Source organism: Tursiops truncatus, chromosome 1, assembly GCF_011762595.2.
Source record: "Tursiops truncatus isolate mTurTru1 chromosome 1, mTurTru1.mat.Y, whole genome shotgun sequence".
Taxonomy (NCBI): domain Eukaryota; kingdom Metazoa; phylum Chordata; class Mammalia; order Artiodactyla; family Delphinidae; genus Tursiops; species Tursiops truncatus.
The window spans coordinates 84,132,744-84,150,949 of NC_047034.1; the positions used below are offsets into that span (position 1 = coordinate 84,132,744).

The 18,206-nt window shown below is 37.9% G+C and overlaps 1 protein-coding gene and 1 long non-coding RNA gene across 6 annotated transcripts in view; one reads left to right on the forward strand and one right to left on the reverse strand.

Annotated features, from left to right (window-relative positions):
* Positions 1-3,780: 3,780 nt before the first annotated feature.
* The window catches only part of MAGI3 (membrane associated guanylate kinase, WW and PDZ domain containing 3), a 267,622-nt gene continuing 253,196 nt past the window's right edge, over positions 3,781-18,206 (reverse strand). For 3 of the 5 annotated variants that reach the window (XM_033861658.2, XM_033861654.2, XM_033861659.2), the window contains 3 exons: positions 17,559-17,702; positions 10,936-11,074; positions 3,781-9,401 (listed from right to left, as the gene is read on the reverse strand). In XM_033861658.2, the coding sequence (XP_033717549.1) occupies positions 8,305-9,401; positions 10,936-11,074; positions 17,559-17,702 (1,380 nt within the window). In that variant the 3' untranslated portion in view covers positions 3,781-8,304. Of the gene's footprint in view, positions 9,402-10,027; positions 10,119-10,935; positions 11,075-17,558; positions 17,703-18,206 lie in introns of all 5 variants that reach the window. The other 2 variants (XM_073809429.1, XM_073809428.1) reach the window with 1 other exon arrangement.
* On the forward strand, positions 8,304-9,859 carry LOC141279441 (uncharacterized). Its single transcript, XR_012333698.1, has 2 exons — positions 8,304-8,414; positions 9,225-9,859. It is a non-coding gene; the product is annotated as an uncharacterized lncRNA (long non-coding RNA).

The following is an 18,206-nucleotide window of genomic DNA, read 5'->3' on the forward strand; positions in this document are numbered from 1 at the left end:
TTTCCCATCACACTACTAAGTGAAGCGTTCATAGTTTATCTGTTGTGAGACTCAGTGTATTTAACCCTCAGTATAATCTCATGTCCTCGGTGTCTGTACTGAGCCAAGCTATGCCACTGATGATTTGGATTCTCTTATCAGTATCCCCTATTGCACATACATGCGTATACATATGTTAATGAAAACTCTAATAGTCTACATTTAATTCCTGCTCATTAAGTTACCCACTTTGAAGAATCTCTCGAGGCAAATTGAAAGCCCACATTTTAATGACAAAATTTTGTGAATTTTTAAATGGAAATAATTAGGAAACTTAGTTATTACATGTGAAGTATGTACATGCAAAATCAGTGTATCATTTACACATATCCTAATATGCAGGAAGATTTTTGAGGTTTAAAGATGAATTTCTTAAGTCCAGGAATTGAGGTCAGACCTTTCTGGATTCATATCCTTGGCTCTGCTACTTATTAGCTTCGTAGTCTAAGGCAAGTTACTTAACATTTTTGCATCTCAATTTCTTTACCTGCTTAATAAGGATAATAACTACCTAATAGTGTTGTTAAGGTTAAATGAGATTATCAAGTAAGGTACTTAACATAGCATAAAGTACATCGCCCTTAATAAATCCACCATAAACATTTGTAATTACTGTTTAAAACCCTTTAAAAATCTTTTGCTGATAGATTCCTAACTGTGAAGATAGAAACCTAGGGGGCAAGATTGCTGAACTAGAAGTGGATTACCAAAAATTTGCAGCCATTCCAAATACTGCGTGAGAGTTACAATTCTTTTTAAAAAGTAAAACCCCATTATAGTGATTTACCTTTGGAAGGAACTGATCTGTAAAGGCACTTCGGTATCTCAGCAGATGGCTCATAGAAATCATGCTTTAACTGTTTTCCATAAGGGACAATAGCAGCTATCTCAAATCCAGGATTGAGCTGCTCAGTGCAGATTTCGGATGAAGAAAGCTTTATCTTTTTCTGTTACAAAAAAAAACCACTGTTCTATTTTTATTTGAATTTTTTACACAGTGAATCTTTAGCGTAAATGCAGCATTCAGAATAGCTTACTCCTGTGAGTTGTTTCGGTTATAGTTTTGATGGTGTATAATTGGTTTAAATGATTTTTCAGGTGGGTAAAATTAACTGTATGGGTAGTTGCTCATGTCGGAAACTTGGGAATCATTTTTCACTCTTGCCTTTCTCATACCTCACATCCAGTCATCAAGTCTGTGAGTAATTATCTTCTAGATATTTTTCTAATCAGTCCTTTCTTCTCCATCCCCACTTTCACCACCCTCATCTAAGTCAACATCCTTTGTTTTTGAACAAGATTCTGCTTTTCTGCCCCTCTCCCCGATGCCCACCTATTCATCTCAAAAGCTAATGTGTCTTTTCTGAAATGCAAGTCTCAGTCTCATCGTTTAGAATCTATTAATGGCTTAGTATTACTTTGAAGGTAAAAATCCAAAATCTTTTTAGCAAGGTGTATAGGCCTACCTTGTTGAGAAAGATTTTTGAATCTTTATGTTTGAAAGATGTTTTTTCTGGGCATAAAATTCTAGTTTTAAAGATGTTGCTGCTCTACTGCCTCCTGGATTGCCTTGCTTCTGACAAGAAGTCTACTGTCATTGTCATCTTCGTTCTTCTGTATTATTATTTTTTTTTAAACTCTGGCTGCTTTTAAGGTTTTTACCTTTTTCAGTGAATTTGTGCTATTTAGTTATAATGTGCATTGGTGTAGTTGTCTTCATTATTTGTGTGTGTGCTTGGGATTTGTTGCACTTACTGGGTCTCTGGATTTTTAGTTTGCATCAAATTTGGAAAAATTTTGACTGTTATTTCTTAAAATAAGTTTTCTATACCCCAGCCTCCCACCTCCTGAGACTCCACATGTTAATTAGGCTGCTTGAAGTTGTCCCACACCTTACTGATGTTCTGTACATTGTCCCAGTCTTCTGTTTTTAATTTCTATTAAAGACAGAAGACTGGCACGACTATTTCTATTGCTGTGCCTCAAGTTCACTAACCTGTTCTTCTGCACTAATTTGCTGTTAATCCTACCCAATGTATTTTGTCTACAGAATTTTGATATTGCTTTTTCAGTTTTTTGTATCCTCATGTCTCTCTTTAACGTGCTGTTTCTTTTCTCTATCTTGTTTTCATAATACTTATAATAGAAATAGTAAATAAGAACATTATAACAGCCATCGTCTGTGTTATTTGGGGGTTTGTTTTTGTTGATTTATTTTTCTCCTCATTTTGGGTCATACTTTCCTGCTTCTTTACATGCCTAGTAATTTCTTAATGGATGTGAATTTTACATTGTTGGGTGTTGGGTCTTCGTGTGTGTGTGTATTCTTTTAAATATTCTTGAGCTTTGTTTTGGAATGCAGTCAAGATACTTGAAAATAGTTTGATCATTTCAAGGCTTGCTTTTAAGCTTTGTTAGGTGGGCCAGAGCAGCCTTTACTCTGGTGCTACTTTTCTCCACAACTGAAGCAAAATCCTCCTGAGTCTACCTGGTAACCCTGTTCATGATCAGGTTTTTCCAGTTTAACTGTGGGAACATGAACTCTTCCCAGCTCAGGAATTTTTGGCCTGCTTCTTCTTGGTGGTTCTTTCCCTGTTGAGTATTTCCTTGTGCTCATCAATACCTGAAAACTTGAAAGGAAACCTCTGCACATTTTTGGAGCTCTCTCCTCTCCGTGCAGCTGTGCTCTCCTCTCTCTGCAGCTGTCTTCTCTCTGGTACTCGGCCTGCCAATTCTAGCTGTCCTGGCCGCCCCAGATTCTTAACTCTCACCTCAACTCAGCAAGGCTGCTTGGTTCAGTTTGGATACCCCCTTCCTACACCACAGCCTAGAAACTGCCTCTAAGTAATCTGGGGCAAACATGGGGCTCACCTCATTGAATTCCACTATCTTTTACTGCCTGTTGTCCAACATCTAACACCCATTTTTTCATATATATTTTTCCTTTTTTTTTTTTTTAAGTTGTCTGAGGTGGGAGAGTAAATGTTTTTCCCACCTTAGTAAATAGAAAAAAGTTTACTCAATTGCTCAAGCCAAAGGCTTAGGGTTTATTCTTGGTTCCTCTCTTTCCCTCCATACCTAATCTACCAGCCAGTCACGTTGGTTCTGTGTTTCCACCGCTAACAGACTGAGCCTCCTTTGCACTCAGCTGGATTACTGTGCTGACCCACTGTTCCCTTCCCATTCTTGCCTCTGCAGTCGGTTCTCCACAGCCACGTGAGTGAGCTTAAAAATATGGAGACTATATCATTCCTACTTAAATCCTTCCTGGCTTTCCCTATGCTGGCCTCCAAGGCCCTTCATTATCATTCCAAATTTCCCTCCTCAGTACCTGACAGCCACACTGGCCTCCCTGTGTTCCTCGTTATACCAAGTTCTTTCTTATCAGACTGTGCCTGGAATATGTTTTCTTCAGTTCTCCCGTGAATGGCTTCTCAGCTGTCAATTCCTTAGCAGGACCTTCTCTGAATTAAAGTTGTTCCCCATCTTATCCTTGTTATCAGTTATATATGGTCCTGTTCATTTCTTTCACGGCACTTACCAGAACCTGATTATCTTGTTTATTTTTTGCCTACTTGTTTCTGTCCTTCCCCACTAGAATATAAGTCCCTTAAGGCAGGAATTTTTGTTGTTGTTGTTTTTCACTCCTAGGTCCCCAGAATGCAGAAGAGTACCTGACCCCATAATAGGTACGTAATAGAAATGCATAGAATAAATGAATAGACCTCAAGTAATCTACTGTTTCTGTAGTTTTTTTTTTTTTTTTTCTTCTGTTAGGATGGAAGAGTTGTACTGTCAGTGCTTCATTTATTCCTGTATAATAATTTCTAGGAGATTGGACTTTTGTTTTGATTTCCCAAAAGGAGTGATACGTGCTACTGAGAAATTAAATAAACCAAGATGTAAAACTAGAACTAGATTAGGCCATACATACATTTAATTGAAATAATAATAACCATGGATGGATAAGAAAAATACCTGTTCAGCTACTTTTATAATTTGTATTGGGAAAAATTCTATCTCCTAAAATCGCTATGGAGGTATGACTTCAGACTTCCTAAATATGTACAGACTTCCTAAAAATGTACATTATATGCCTCATGTATAATATAAACACTTTGAAAAGTTGAATAACCAAATACTTGCCTAATTGGGGTATGGTTTTCTTAACTTTCAGAGACAAGTAGAAAAGTTCTAAATACCAGGATGTCCTCCAAAGTGTAAGCTTACGGGTCTGTTTTTAATTTTGGTTCATTGTATCTAGAGGTAAGTGAACCTGTGCACTGTAAAAATAACCCTCTTTCAAATTAATGAAATTCATTTTCAAAATTTTTTAGTCTACACACGCCATAATGAGCCAAATGGGTCTTACTCTCAAATATAGTGTATGATTTGGAATTATCAAGAAGTAAATTCATTAAACTTAATCTCATCTATACAGCTGTTGACTAGTTTGGTCATTTAAAGTAATCCTTTGCTCCTTGCAGTTATTGGTGCCCATCTTGAATAATGAAGTTTGAATTTCGCAAATGTGAAATAGTTCCATTCCTTTCCTGCAGCACACCCTGAGCCTATATGCTGTAGTAAGGTATTACTCAAGGTAACAAATAGTTGTTTATTAAGGACAAAATAAGCCTCTTGATTTGCTATAAAAATTTGCTAATAGTTCTGCTTGACTTTAATGCAAACATTCTAAAATAGACAAATACCCACAGGATTCTTTGGAAAAATATAGGTTCAGGCTAAATTAAAGCACTTGGCTATGTTTTTGTATCTTAATGTGTATGTGAGAAAGGTTCAGAGTTCTTTGGCAGAGCTCTACTAAATTCTACTCTCAATAAGCCTTCATACTCGCTTCTTACACTTAAGGCTCTACTTGCATAGAAACTTTGAAAACAGATCCAAGTTAGTGGATATCTTAAACTAATTCAGTCAACTGAAGCAAAGATTATAGAGTTCATGTCATAATTATGGCATGCGTTAAACCAGTCATTGTATTGCTGATAAACCTTAATAGCATAAGCAGTAAAGAGCTGCCTAAATAAACAAATCTGTTATTGTTTAAAAAGCACAAGTAGTTCTTAGCGCTGGAGCATGCCAGGATGATGTAAGAAGTTGCTCTGATATATTCTTCACGCCAGACTGAATCATCACGTTTCGTGACTGAAGTCTGTTTACACCACTGTTCCTTAGTTCCTGGAGCTCACTCTGGACTAAGCTCGAGCTTAAACACATCTCCGTGGAGGTCGGTTGTTAAGACTGTCACACAGTTTAACTAATTTGAGTAGTCCTTGCTTTCTTAAAACCCAATTCTTTTTGAATGTTGGACACATTAAACAGGAAGCTCTTCATTAGTTCACCTTGAAAAGCATTTGACTTTTTCTACATGAGAATATCTATTAAAAAAGGAAATAACCAAGGTATGCTCAGGTAGAAATAAAAAGCCGCATGCTTTTCTGTGTCCAAGACTTCTGAAATAGGAGTTGACTCTGTGCAAAAGCTACTTGGCCCCAAATATTTAATGTACAGGGGTTAGAAGACAATAGTATAGGCTCTTACTCACTAATCTCCCTAGGGAGACAATGTGATAGCATCCCAGAACTTTTTTGCTGTTATGACCAATAAGAAAATATGTCCACTAAAACAGCAACAAAATGATTTTGCTGCCACTCTGCAGGCTTTGCTACAACACACATCTCCATGGTAGGGCTCGGGGTTTGGAGTTTATTTTCAGTGTGAATTCAGTAATGGCAGGCGGGAATTAATTTCTCTCCTCAAGAGTATTCAGTTAACCGTGGTCTTGAGCTAGGTTTTAGGCATTATTCATTCCAAGAATTTCAGTGAAATCAAGTCAAAATACTTCACTCTACAAGTACAACCTAGAGTAAATAAAATGATTTAAAAATAATGTGAAATGCCACAGTCTGATGAAATAGAGTTTGTGACCTTGTGGTAACTGGACTTACACAGCTATGTCCATTAGAAATGTCTGATGACAATTTCCAATAAGACAAGTCCTTTTCTTTCCTTGACAGTGTAAGAAAGGATTTTTTGGGGGTAGCAAATTATTTATGCAAAGCTATTTTCCTTACAGTGAAAGGTATTAAGTAGGTATAATGATATTCAACTCAAACTAATTTTGAGCTTTACATATATATAAGTATAGCTATACAGGTAAAGTCATCATTGTAAGAGTCTTTCTGATTGTAGGACTTTGAATATTTGTTACTTGTAGGAATAAAAATCTATTTGAGGACTCAGACCATGATGAGAATTAGCTCCACAAATAGAAAAAGCAACATTACATAAACCTGACAGTAAAAGAAATGCAGGCCATGAACTGATTTTTGTTTTTTTTTTTTAATATCTATATAAAAAATAACGAGCGATTTACAGGTCTCTTTCTCTAATCAGAACCTCAAGTGTATATATAAAGGTACTGTACAATATATAAACATTTACAACCAGTACATCCATATTTTGCTTAGCATTCCAAGGCCACATTGCTAAGTCAGTACAGAATCAGTACAGTGACAGGTTACTTAGAAAGGAAAGAGCCACATCAGACTGACAACAGATGACATCAAAGTTATGTCGCAGTTAACAAAAATTGGATTTTTATCACTAATTGTGGACTATAGGGAAAATAAATCATTTCTGTGATACTAAATTCTTAGCATTTATCAAGCCTTCTAATTCTTCTCTATTCAAGTAGTTACAATAGGTGGGTAAATATAGTTCTGGATGGAAAGGGGATTTCAGAAATCTCACTCTGGGAAGCATGTCTTATCTACAGGGGCTGATTTAGTTGTTATATTAAAGAATTTCACAGTCAGACTCTGAGAGGGAAGGACCTGGACATGATGTGTTTCACAATAACAAGATGAACCCAGGGTGACAGAACAAGTGTGTTCAAATACTCCAGAAAATGGTTTTATTCTGAGAATGTTCCTTTATTTATAGATGCTACTGAATGCTGCTTCCGGGGGCTGAGAAACCCGGATCTATTTTATGGAGCTAAAAACTGTCTCTACCTTCCAACAAACATCTCTAATTAGACTTTAGAAAAGAATTCTGAAAATCTGTACAAGCTAAGCAGATGTTTACGCTCCCTTTCTTCTTTGTAAATAGGTTAATGTAGCTAGATATTAAAATTAAGATCTAGCAAGGACTGTCTACCACCACGTTTGTTCTCACTTGCTTGTGAGTCGGTCTCACACAGGTTCTGCTTCTCAACACTTGAACTTGTACAGCGGCTGCCAGATGAGTTGGTACCTCATCTGGCAACGGACCGTGAAACTGGTTTCATGATTAAGTCCCTCTTCAAATATGTATTATGTATTAATGACTAATGACTTAGTAGTTGGTTCAACCAAAATATCCAGAAAGAGAAATTTGGTAGTTTTTCTTCAGATAGCAATAAGCAATAGTTCCACATGCTTCTTTGTGGTTTCATAATAAAATAAATGAAATAAAAGGGTGATCTGAGATGCTATAACACATTAGAGTTGGATAACACAGCAGGAGGTGAACTCTTAATCAATTGAAGTGCTTTCTCATTTGAACATTCATTTATAAATCACATCATCTTTAACAGTTATTTGAAATACCTTATCCGGCCGAATTAAAATAAACAGCCATAAGAAAGTCAGTATTTGACTACATTTTTTTTTCTTTCCAGTAGCGATGTTTGGGAGCTTTATTTTTAAACGGGGACATCATCAGTGAGCTGTTAGGAGAGGCAACTGCTATCTTTAATGATGAGTTAACAATCTCTTCTTCTGCAAGGGCTCAAATATTTCTCTCTGTAAACATGCAACATGCTATTGAGAATATCAACTTCCAAGCCAAACCTAGCTTTTTCATTACTGTGGAAATATCTGCGTGAGAAGGATAAAATAGACATGATACAGTAGATAACTTGGCACAAATATAAAGTGAGTTGTGACCACGTTGTGAATATCACCACGTCATTTGTTCAGACACTCATGAAGACGAGCTGGGCGGCCTGAGCTGGGCGTGTCCGATGAGCCCGTGGGTGCGGCTCCTTCCTGAGCGCAAGGCGGGCAGCCAGCCAAGGGGACAGTGGGTTCTTAGCAATCCTGCAGGCCCTTCATGCAGCCTAGGTAACTTGATGCTCAAATTAAAATGTACTTCTGATGTGTGTTTCAGAATTCCTGAAAAAAATTGATTTTGAGGGGGGAGGGGAACACTGCTTTTTAGTAGGAAAAGATTACAACTTGTTTTTTTGTTTTATACTAAAGGTCACAGTCGCTTCTCGGCCACACCAGTAGTGCCTGTGGCTCTGCTTGCACTTGGCACCTTCCAAGGCCCTGGAGTTATTGGTGTTTTCTTAGCTGGAGAACCGCTTTCAGGTTTGAACCCTCCGCTCTCTTTGTTTTTGTCAGCTGCCTCTAGTTCTTTTCTTTTGTGATCTTCTATTTTGTTTAAAGCCATTCTTTCTTCAGGTTCCTGCTTTGGCTTCTTTTCTGATATTTTGACATTTTCTCCTATTTTATCTTTACTAGAACTTGTTTCTACTAAGGTTGCTTTCTTTCCTTTTTCATTTTCCGATATAGCTCTACTAGTAGTGTTATTTGTCTTTTTGGATGGAAGCGACTTTTCATCCATTCTCTTGCTTTTTTTCCCTGGAGACCTGGTTCTGTTTTTTCCATGCTGATTCTGATTTGTATCTTTCCTGATAACACCTGATCTTTCTTTCCCATCTGACATCTGCTCAGCATTGTTGCTAGCATAGCCCCCTACTCTTTGGTTCACATTTGATTGGTCTTTGCTTCCTTCAGTTTTTTGCTGCTTCTTTGGGCTTGAAGACTGTCCTCTGCTTTTTCTGCAATGGTCTTGTCCAGAAGCTGCCCTGGTGCTGATCTGACTACTTTTATTCTCTCCTTTCCTGGGACTGAGTGATCGATCTCTGGGTCTTCTTTTGGGGTCATTTTTTAGAGGACTGGGAATCTTTTCTAAATGTTCCTCTGAATATCGACTGGCTGACTTTTTGGGACTAGCAGATCTGCCTCTTGGTATGACACCATTTTCTACTTTCAAGAGATTTTTCTTATCACTGTGCCCATGACTGTTGGGTGGATCCCTTTTATTCACATTTTTATGGAGAAGAGACTGATGTTTTATATCAGACTGATTTTCATTTAAAGTGCTTTTCTTTTCAGGCACAATGTCCTTTAATTCTTCTGCCTTTTCACATATCTGAACTCTCATCAAAGATTCTTCAATTACTGGCACACGAGACTCTTCAAATATGAAAGCAGAATGTGAAGATGGGTGAAATGGTGACTGTTCATCATAAATCACATTGGAAGATGAAGGGTTATTAATAGTCCAATCACCTAAAAAAAGTGATTTGAGTAGAACATTATTAAATTTTAGAATTATAAATAGGAACAATTAAGTTTTGAATTTTTTGATAGCCATTTGAATTTTACTGACTGCTTAAACAGCCTGAGTATCTTATAAATAAAGTTCATGTATGTTTAGATCTCTCTCTATAAAGGCAGACGTATACAGACAGCTATACTTGTACCTGAAGGGTAGGTTGTTTTATATATACAAAATAATAGTATTCATTTTTCCAATTACTTTTGTATAATAGGTACGATAATATATGATGTGTAAATTCTTTATAAGTAGCAAAAGCCCAATAAAAATCTTAAAAGAAATAAATAATAAAATAATTGGACCAAATTACCTGGTCCAAGCAGCTTACTAATTTAGCTATTATTGATGGATATAGCTTCAGGATTTGCCAAAATCACTAATAAAGGAGACCAAACTGTGGTAACCAGAATGGAGTTCATGGGCATTTGTAAATAATTTTCTTGCTTTAAGCTGTCAAATTTAATGTCAAAAGGAAACTGAAAAGTGCAGAAGATAGTAGAAGATGTATTTAATAGCATCATTTTTAATTAAAAAGAAAAAAAAAGAAGGAAGTGATTTACAAGACATGCAAATTTACCAAATCTTTTTAAGGAAAGACCAAGAAAAGCCCTGAAAGCCTTAATGTTGCTCAGGTTTCACGTAGGAGCACAGACCGGAAGGAGCCAAACCTGAAGAAGGAAGAGAAAAAGCCTAGGACTGTGTAAAAAAAACATCACAGCGCAGTTAGCAAAGATGTCACCGGGGACGTATGGTTTACAAGCAGATGGTGGAAGGTAATACAGTCAGAGGATTATAGGCTGGAAGGGGACTGTAGGAGGTCATGTCTATACTTATCCCTCAAAAGCTCTATGGGGGGAAGGGAGGAAACTGGAACGGACAAGGACTAAGTGGTGTGGTATTGTACTTCTAGACTAGTGCACTCAGTTGATAAACAGTGATTTTAAAATACTGTGATATTTCAAAAACATACATACAATGAAACCAAGGAAATTTAAGATCAGTACAGGACTACGGAAATGGTCCCAAGTGCAACTCCTTGTCTCCAGGTACAGCTAAAGTAACTTGTTTTTGACAAATGACCAGAAAAGCCTAAAGTTCTTATGCTGCTCATTAAGAGAGAAACTCATCTTACTATAAGGAAAAAAATAACATTTGAAGAGATTTCAAATGCTTTTCATGACATTAAAATCGTTTGCCTCTAATGTTCTCATTTTTTATAGGCACTTTTCTCTGCAAAAGCAACTGTGTTTTCTGCTGAAACTAGCTTAACATATATATTCTAGTCTAACAAAAGTTCTGTATGAATCACTTATTTTATAATATTATTATTTATGGTAACTAACTTTAGATGGTTCTGGTGGTTACCTGTGAATTAGCTAGTAAAATATCTGTCCCCTCCAAACAGATATTCCTTTTCCTTCTGCTGCCCCCTCCCTAACAAACACATTCTCAGCTTTTCAGCTACAGGTGAGCTACTTAACTTACCATGGTCAGGTATCAAGCCAGTTCCTGGCCTCAAAAGAAGAAGAACTTTATTTCCACCGGCCTGAATGAGCTCAATTGCTCGAGTATGTGTGATGCCTTGTGTAGGTTCCCCATTGATTTCAACAATCTGGTCCCCAACCTAGACAGGGAACATTCACAGAAACAACATGAAACTACACATCCTCCTTCGGTTCTGTTTTGTCATCCCTAGAGCCACCCAACTCTGCTGAATGACTCTCTTTGTAAAATATTTAACTTGTGCACAGTGCTATTACACTAGAGTTGACGAGGAGTGGACAGGTGGTAGCAATAGGAAGAGAAGATGTCCAGTTTTATTTATGCTATAAAAGTTTCTATGACTAGTAAGCAGGATCTGGGCATCTTGAAGCCAAGAATCAAATTCTAAGTTTTCAACCAAACGTTAAGTGGTGGGAGAGGGTGAAGGCTCTATGACCCACATGATACCACAGAGCTACCTCTGATTAATCCGCCTGTGAAGGGTACTTTCCGACTCGAGCTGAATATCCTAAATCCTAGGCAGGTGGCTCCTCATCTTTGAAGCCTATCCTGGCCTCCAGGGAGAACTGCCTACTCCTTCCTTTGTGTTGCTGCTACACCCTGTACATATATGAGGCATTACCTAAATGAAATATTTATAGACTAAAACTCTAAGAAAACTCAGCTTGGAGAAATTCATACTACTATGAATACTTATTTAAAACCAATAGCTGGCTTACACTAAATGACTTTAGTGTGTAGTGATTTCCCTAGAAAACAAACAAACGCTAGGGATCAGAATAAAATGCCTCAGCACCATTGCTATTTACTAGAAATGTCTGTAGTTATTTGAAAAGAAAAAGGAAATGTGAAAGAGTGAAGTATCACTTCTGCAAAGGACCTGGTTAAAGATAATGATGGTAATGATTTAAAAATATATCCAGATTTTAAACATTTCGAGGTGACAAACAACTAAAGGGTATTGGCTTCAAAACAGAAAAACTGAACAATGGACAATTACTGAAATTACAAAAAGCAATATTTGCAGAGCTTACTAAAACAATGCAGAGATAACAGAAGAGGACGCAGTAATTATTTAACAGAGGTGAGTAGGATTGCCCTGTATCCACAGCTGCAGCAGCGCACAGTGGCTTGGAAGCTGGGCTTTGGAGTCATAATGTCTGTGGTTCACTCCTGGCTCGACCTCGTCCTAGCAGAGTGGTCTCATTTTCCTCTCTGTTAAGTGGGGATAACATTAGTACCTACCTACCTCCTGGGGTTGTTGGGAGGAATTAATGAGCTAAAAACAGGATTATACACCAAGCACAAATAAATGTTAATTTTCAAATGATCTATTTTCTGGTTTTCCAAAAAAAGATTTAAAGCTGGTGGCACAGTGGTTAAGAATCTGCCTGCCAGTGAAGGGGGCACGGGTTCGATCCCCGGTCTGGGAAGATCCCACGTGCCGCGGAGCAACTAAGCCTGTGCGCCACAACTACTGAGCCTGTGCTCTAGAGCCCGCGAGCCACAACTGATGAAGCCCGCGTGCCTAGAGCCCGTGCTCCGCAACAAGGGAAGCCACCGAGATGAGAAACCCACGCACCGCAACGAAGAGTAGCCCCTGCTCACCGCAACTAGTGAAAGCCCACGTGCAGCAACAAAGACCCAAGCAGCCAAAAAAAAAAAAAACATAGCAGGATGAAGATTTAACTATAGACTGCACCCCGTTCTATACAATGCAAACATTTTTCAAGTAAACTAAGAAAACAGAACAAGTTTTATTGCATATTTATGGGAAAAAAATGAGTGGAGGATATCACAAAATAGATGGAGTTAACACATAAAGTGGAAAAAAAATCTAAAATAAAAACCAAAGTAAGATGATAATAAACATAATAGGATGGAGAAAAAGTAATAAACACAATTCATTAAAAAACCCTTATAATCAGAATAGGTATATAAGTGAAATAAAGGTCGGTACCCAGATTTTCTTTAATAAGTGATTATAGAAAAATCATTTTCATGAGGAAACACAGATGACAAATTAGCACCAGATATAAAACCCTCTGATAATTAGAGAAATTAATATTAAAATAGATACTACTTGGAGCATGCTTTGGGTACATCTTGTAAAAACGTGCTTGAGGTTATAATTCATTTCAATTATAGTCTTTGGCTTAAATTCTCTGTCCAAACCTGCATATTTCTTATTCTTTCAGCACAATAAGTAAACTGCAAAAAACTTGTAATTGAACAGATCTGCCACCAGGTGTCATTTTTGTTTAACTTAAAAACTGAATTAGGGTGAAGGAGAGGAAAGCCATGGTTTTAAGATTTATGGTAGAGAGGCCCTCAAAAGGGGAAAAAGGTCTAAACTGGACTACACAAAGCTTAAGATAAAAAAATCACACCTTTGAGAGGGAAATGTAAACATTCTTCTAAAAGTTTGTTACTTTAAAAAATTTTAAGTGTGATAAAAATACAAAAAATGGGGAATATATTTTTTGATAAGAATAAAAATTCAAGGTCAGGTTTTTGTATTATTGAAAAACAGAATTGTGGGGGACAGAGGAGAGAGGAGAGAAGAAAGAAATGAAAGGGGAAGAAAAAAATGAGAACAGGAGAACCAAAAGGGGGAAAGTAGGAAGAACGATAGAGAAAAATTGTGTTGCTTTAAAAAAGTCACTTTTTAAAGGCAGTCTTGCAGTTTTTCAAACAACATCCACTAAAATATTAAAATGACTAAACAATATTTCTAACATATTGCTTACATTATCTTACAACCTCTTAAGACCCTTTATGCCTCCCAAAGGAATTGAGTCCAAATGACATAATCATGGCCTGATGTGAAAGCACACAGACCAGGCTGAGAGACAGTGGCCCTGGGTCCCTCTATGGCTGTGACTCAGTCTCCCTGAGCCTCAGTTTTAATCTGCAAGTGGGGATAATGCCCCCTACCTCACAGAGTTTTTATGAGACTAAAACTAATACAAGTGAAAACATGTGGTCTGGAAGACAACAGACTCTTAATAGTTTCTAAATCGGATTCTGTTCTTTGTCAAATATTTCAGTCTGACACTATTACCTAATATGGACTTTTTCCATTCAGCTGATTTCTCATTCCCTTAGCCCAGAACCTTTTTCCTTCCTCTCTAAATCAGGATTTAAGGACCAGCTGAAGACTCACTACATGTACAGATCCTCTCAACACCTTTCCATCTATCTTAAAAGTAAACATTTTCTTGTTTTAGTGAATTATACGATTACACTGTTTGCTTATTCCTTCCTATAGCCCAAGTCCTGTCTACCCAGTAATAAGTTCTGGGAGTTAATCTTAAATATTTAAAAAAAATTCTCCCATTATCTAGAAATATTAACCATGCATTCTATTCTTTCAACAAATATCTATGGAACATCTACTATCAATATTCAAGGCACTACCTCAGGTGCGGAAGATACTGGAATAATAGGTACAGGACACAAAGTACAGTGTCAGCTTAACAGAAAAGACGGGAGAAGAGGAGAGAGGCAGGAGGGGAAGGCAGACAGGATGGATGCTCAGGTGGCTGGCTCCATGCACAAGTGTCAGCTGGAGATAAATGTTCATCTTTTGGGACAGTGGCCACCTGAGTAAGTTGTCATTTACAGCAAAGCTCCCATGATCCCTACACCAAGTCAAGATTTTGATGATTTAGTAGCCAGAAAAATTATTCTCTGAAAAGCTGATTTATTTTATTAGAGTTTAGAACAAACCTGGGCATAGCAGTAATAGCTTATTTGCTTTTGCTTTCAAATTTCAGAGTTTCTTTTTTATATTAAAGCTGATTTAATCACATAATTCTAAAGTTTCTGTTCATTATTAAGAATAACATGTTTTAGGGCTTCCCTGGTGGTGCAGTGGTTGAGAGTCCGCCTGCCGATGCAGGCGACACGGGTTCGTGCCCCGGTCCGGGAAGATCCCACATGCCGCGGAGCGGCTGGGCCCGTGAGCCATGGCCGCTGAGCCTGTGCATCCGGAGCCTGTGCTCCGCAATGGCAGAGGTCACAACAGTGAGAGGCCCGCATACCGCAAAAAAAAAAAAAAAAAAAAAAAAAAGAATAACATGTTTTAGAAATAGAATCCTTTAAGGCCTCTTTGTTTGCCTTTTATTTGGTGAGATTAGTGTATCTGAGGGTTATATTTGAAACCAACATTTCAATTATATCCTAGTTTTTGGTTTAACTGGAGTTTTGTGATACAATATACAATGAGATTTTTTTAAAACTCCAAGTTTAAATGACTTAGAGATTTTTGTTTTAAAAGGTTGGGGGTGGAGGAGAAAAAGGACCAAGAAAACCAGAAATAAGTATGCCATCCCCATAAACAGTGCCTCAAACTGCTCTTACTAAAACTTTAAGAAGTTTACTTGGGCCATGTATTTTACATGTATTATAGCTCTGCGTTTTGTGCAGGTTCAGAGTAGTTACCCAACGATGCACAGCTACAAGGTGGCAGAACCAGAGTTCGATCCTTGTCCTGTCTGATTTCCAAACCCATGTTCTCCCCACTTTATTAAACTGTCCCTACAAGAAAGTGAACTGTGGCGAGAGCAAACAGCTCAGCTTCAGCACACTAATGGACTTTGGCCATCAGCCCCTCTCCTTGCCGTCAACACCCTCCAGCTCTGCTTCTGCTGCTCTGCGTTCTCACCCTCCCCATTTTCTCTACTTTCTATGGTCCACTAATGACAGGCCTTATCCAGAGTCCTGCCCCTGGCCCACAACTCTCTAAATCGTCTCCTTTAGTGAATTCATCCACAGCAAAGGCATCAGTTATCACTTCCGTCTGGGTAATGTCACAATCTGGGACTTTACCTCTTGTCCTAACTGCCTGCTAAATATTTACACCTGCTCAACCAGCTGGTCCTTCAACATGACTACAACTTAGTACATCATCAGTCTTTGCCAAATCCTTTCTCCCACTGGCCTCCCTCACGTTTTTTTTTTTTCATAGTACAGGCCGGGTGAAGCCTCTAAGCCATCCTTTACTCTTTTTTTTCCTTCATCCTTCACTCATTTAATACTTGTCAGTCATCTAAACTGGTCTTTTCTTCATTAACGGTTGATCCCACATGCATCACTTACCGTCCACCCAAAGTACTACCATCCAAGTTACACTCCCACCACCATGATTGGATGCCTAAACGATAGCTAGCCCTATCCCCTCATCCATCCTACACACCAAGAGACTGATTTTATCAGTGTATTGCTCTCAGGGGGAACTCGTGGCGCAAAAGCCTTCTGTGACTTTCCACTGCCTTGGACCTACACACTGGTGATTCATCCTACTTGCATATTCTCATTTTCTTCTACCTTCCTATGTATTTTCTAAATAGACTCTAGGTAAACTTGACCACTTGCAGTTCCCTATATATGACGTGTACTTCCTTCGTTTTACCCCTTTGCTCATTTCTTCAGCCTGGAATGTTTTCTTAATCTCTCCCTGTTGAAATCCCATTGACTGTCCAATGCCACCTCGTCTATGAAATCTTCTCTACTCATATTCACCTACTTTGAACTTGTACAAAAGTCTAGTCCTTTAGAGAAAGGATGGTATCTTGTTTGGGGGTCACTCTTTCTCCTTGCTTATTCAGTATCATGTATAAATCCCTGGGTAAAGCAAACACTCGGTAAATGTTTATGAAATGAGTAATGGGAGTGGAGTAGTGATGTGCATAATTTAAAACTGCAATCACCCAGAAGACTTTTCTAATCATTGTTAGAATTTACCATCTAATAATTTGCCAGGGTCATTTGCCTTTCTAATTACTTAGTTAAAAGCAAAAGAGAAAAATAAAAAGAAGAAAAAGAAAAATTTATCTTTCCCTGATGCCCACTGGTAGCAGAGGGAGGAAGTCCAAAGTTCTCTTGAATAGTAAGGGGAAGGCTGTCCGGATTTTATAATTTTTAGCATATAAAATTTTTAGCATATAATTGAATACCAGTAAATTAACTATTTAAAAAAAACTGAGCCCAGCAAATGTCTTCAATATAAGAATCCTCTAAGTAACATCTAGAGAAGGAAGGAAAATATCTTTTGCAGATCCATAAACCATCTGGCCTCAACGCCATGTACAAAGCTATAGTGTTTCAGAGCTGAGAACCCCTATGCAGGAACATTGCTGACGTGATTTCTAGTCCTGCAAATGATAATAAAGTTTGGGAGAGTCATGCTTTTCGACCTCTGGCTCCCTCTAGAAGTAGCTAAGAGGGGAAAAAAAATCCTGGGATTATTGTTTCTTGGAAGAAGTCGATGATTCTGTTTCATCCTGGCTTTCCCAAGACTTAATAAGATGAAAGTATATTTTATTTATTAATCCATTTGCCCTTGAATGTTGACTACGTAAGTAAAATTGATTTTTTCTTACTGACCAAAGTCAAGCCAGCGCAAACAGCCTAACTGCAATACAGTATAGCACCCTGCAAAGAGGAAATGAACTCATGACAAGCATCTGCCTTTCAGGTTTTAGTGATGGAAAAGCTTGCTTCATAGATTCAGGAGGTTTCTGCATTCCCTTTAATCAACTATTTTCAGAAGTTTCCAGTCCGGAGCCAGAACCAAAGGTTGCAGACAGAAGCCAACTCACGTGAATTCTGCCGTCTTTGATGGCAGGACCGTCCTCAGCCAGACGCAGGATGAACAGCCCCATGTTGTATTCCTTCCCACCCCTGAGGCTGAATCCAAAGCCCCGGGGGCCTCGCTCCAGCTCCACTGGGTAACAGCCAAGGCTCTAGAGAGAGAGAAGTGTAAGGAAAACAAGTTTACGTGGACTGCTTTATTTAAAGTTTGAAGAAAGACTCCTTTTATGGCCAGAAGAAATGATTTATATTCTCAATACACACTTTTAAAAGAAAATTGAAGTACAGTTAATTTACGATGTTGTGTTAGTTTCAAGTGCACAACAAAGTGATTCAGTTACATGTATATATATTCTTTTTCAGATTCTTTTCCACTATAGTTTATTACAAGATATTGAGTATAGTTCTGTGCTCTACAGTAGGTCCCTGTTGATTACCTATTTTATATATAGTAGGGTGTATATGTTATCTCAAACTCCGGATTTATCCCCCATCCCCTTTCGTAACCTTAGTGTCTTCTATATCTGTGGGTCTATTTTTGTTTTGTAAATAAGTTCCTTTGTATCATTTTTTGGGGATTCCACATATAAGTGCTATCATATGATATCAATATGCATTTCTATATCATAAGGAAGGAATGTATGTTTTGGTCAAAG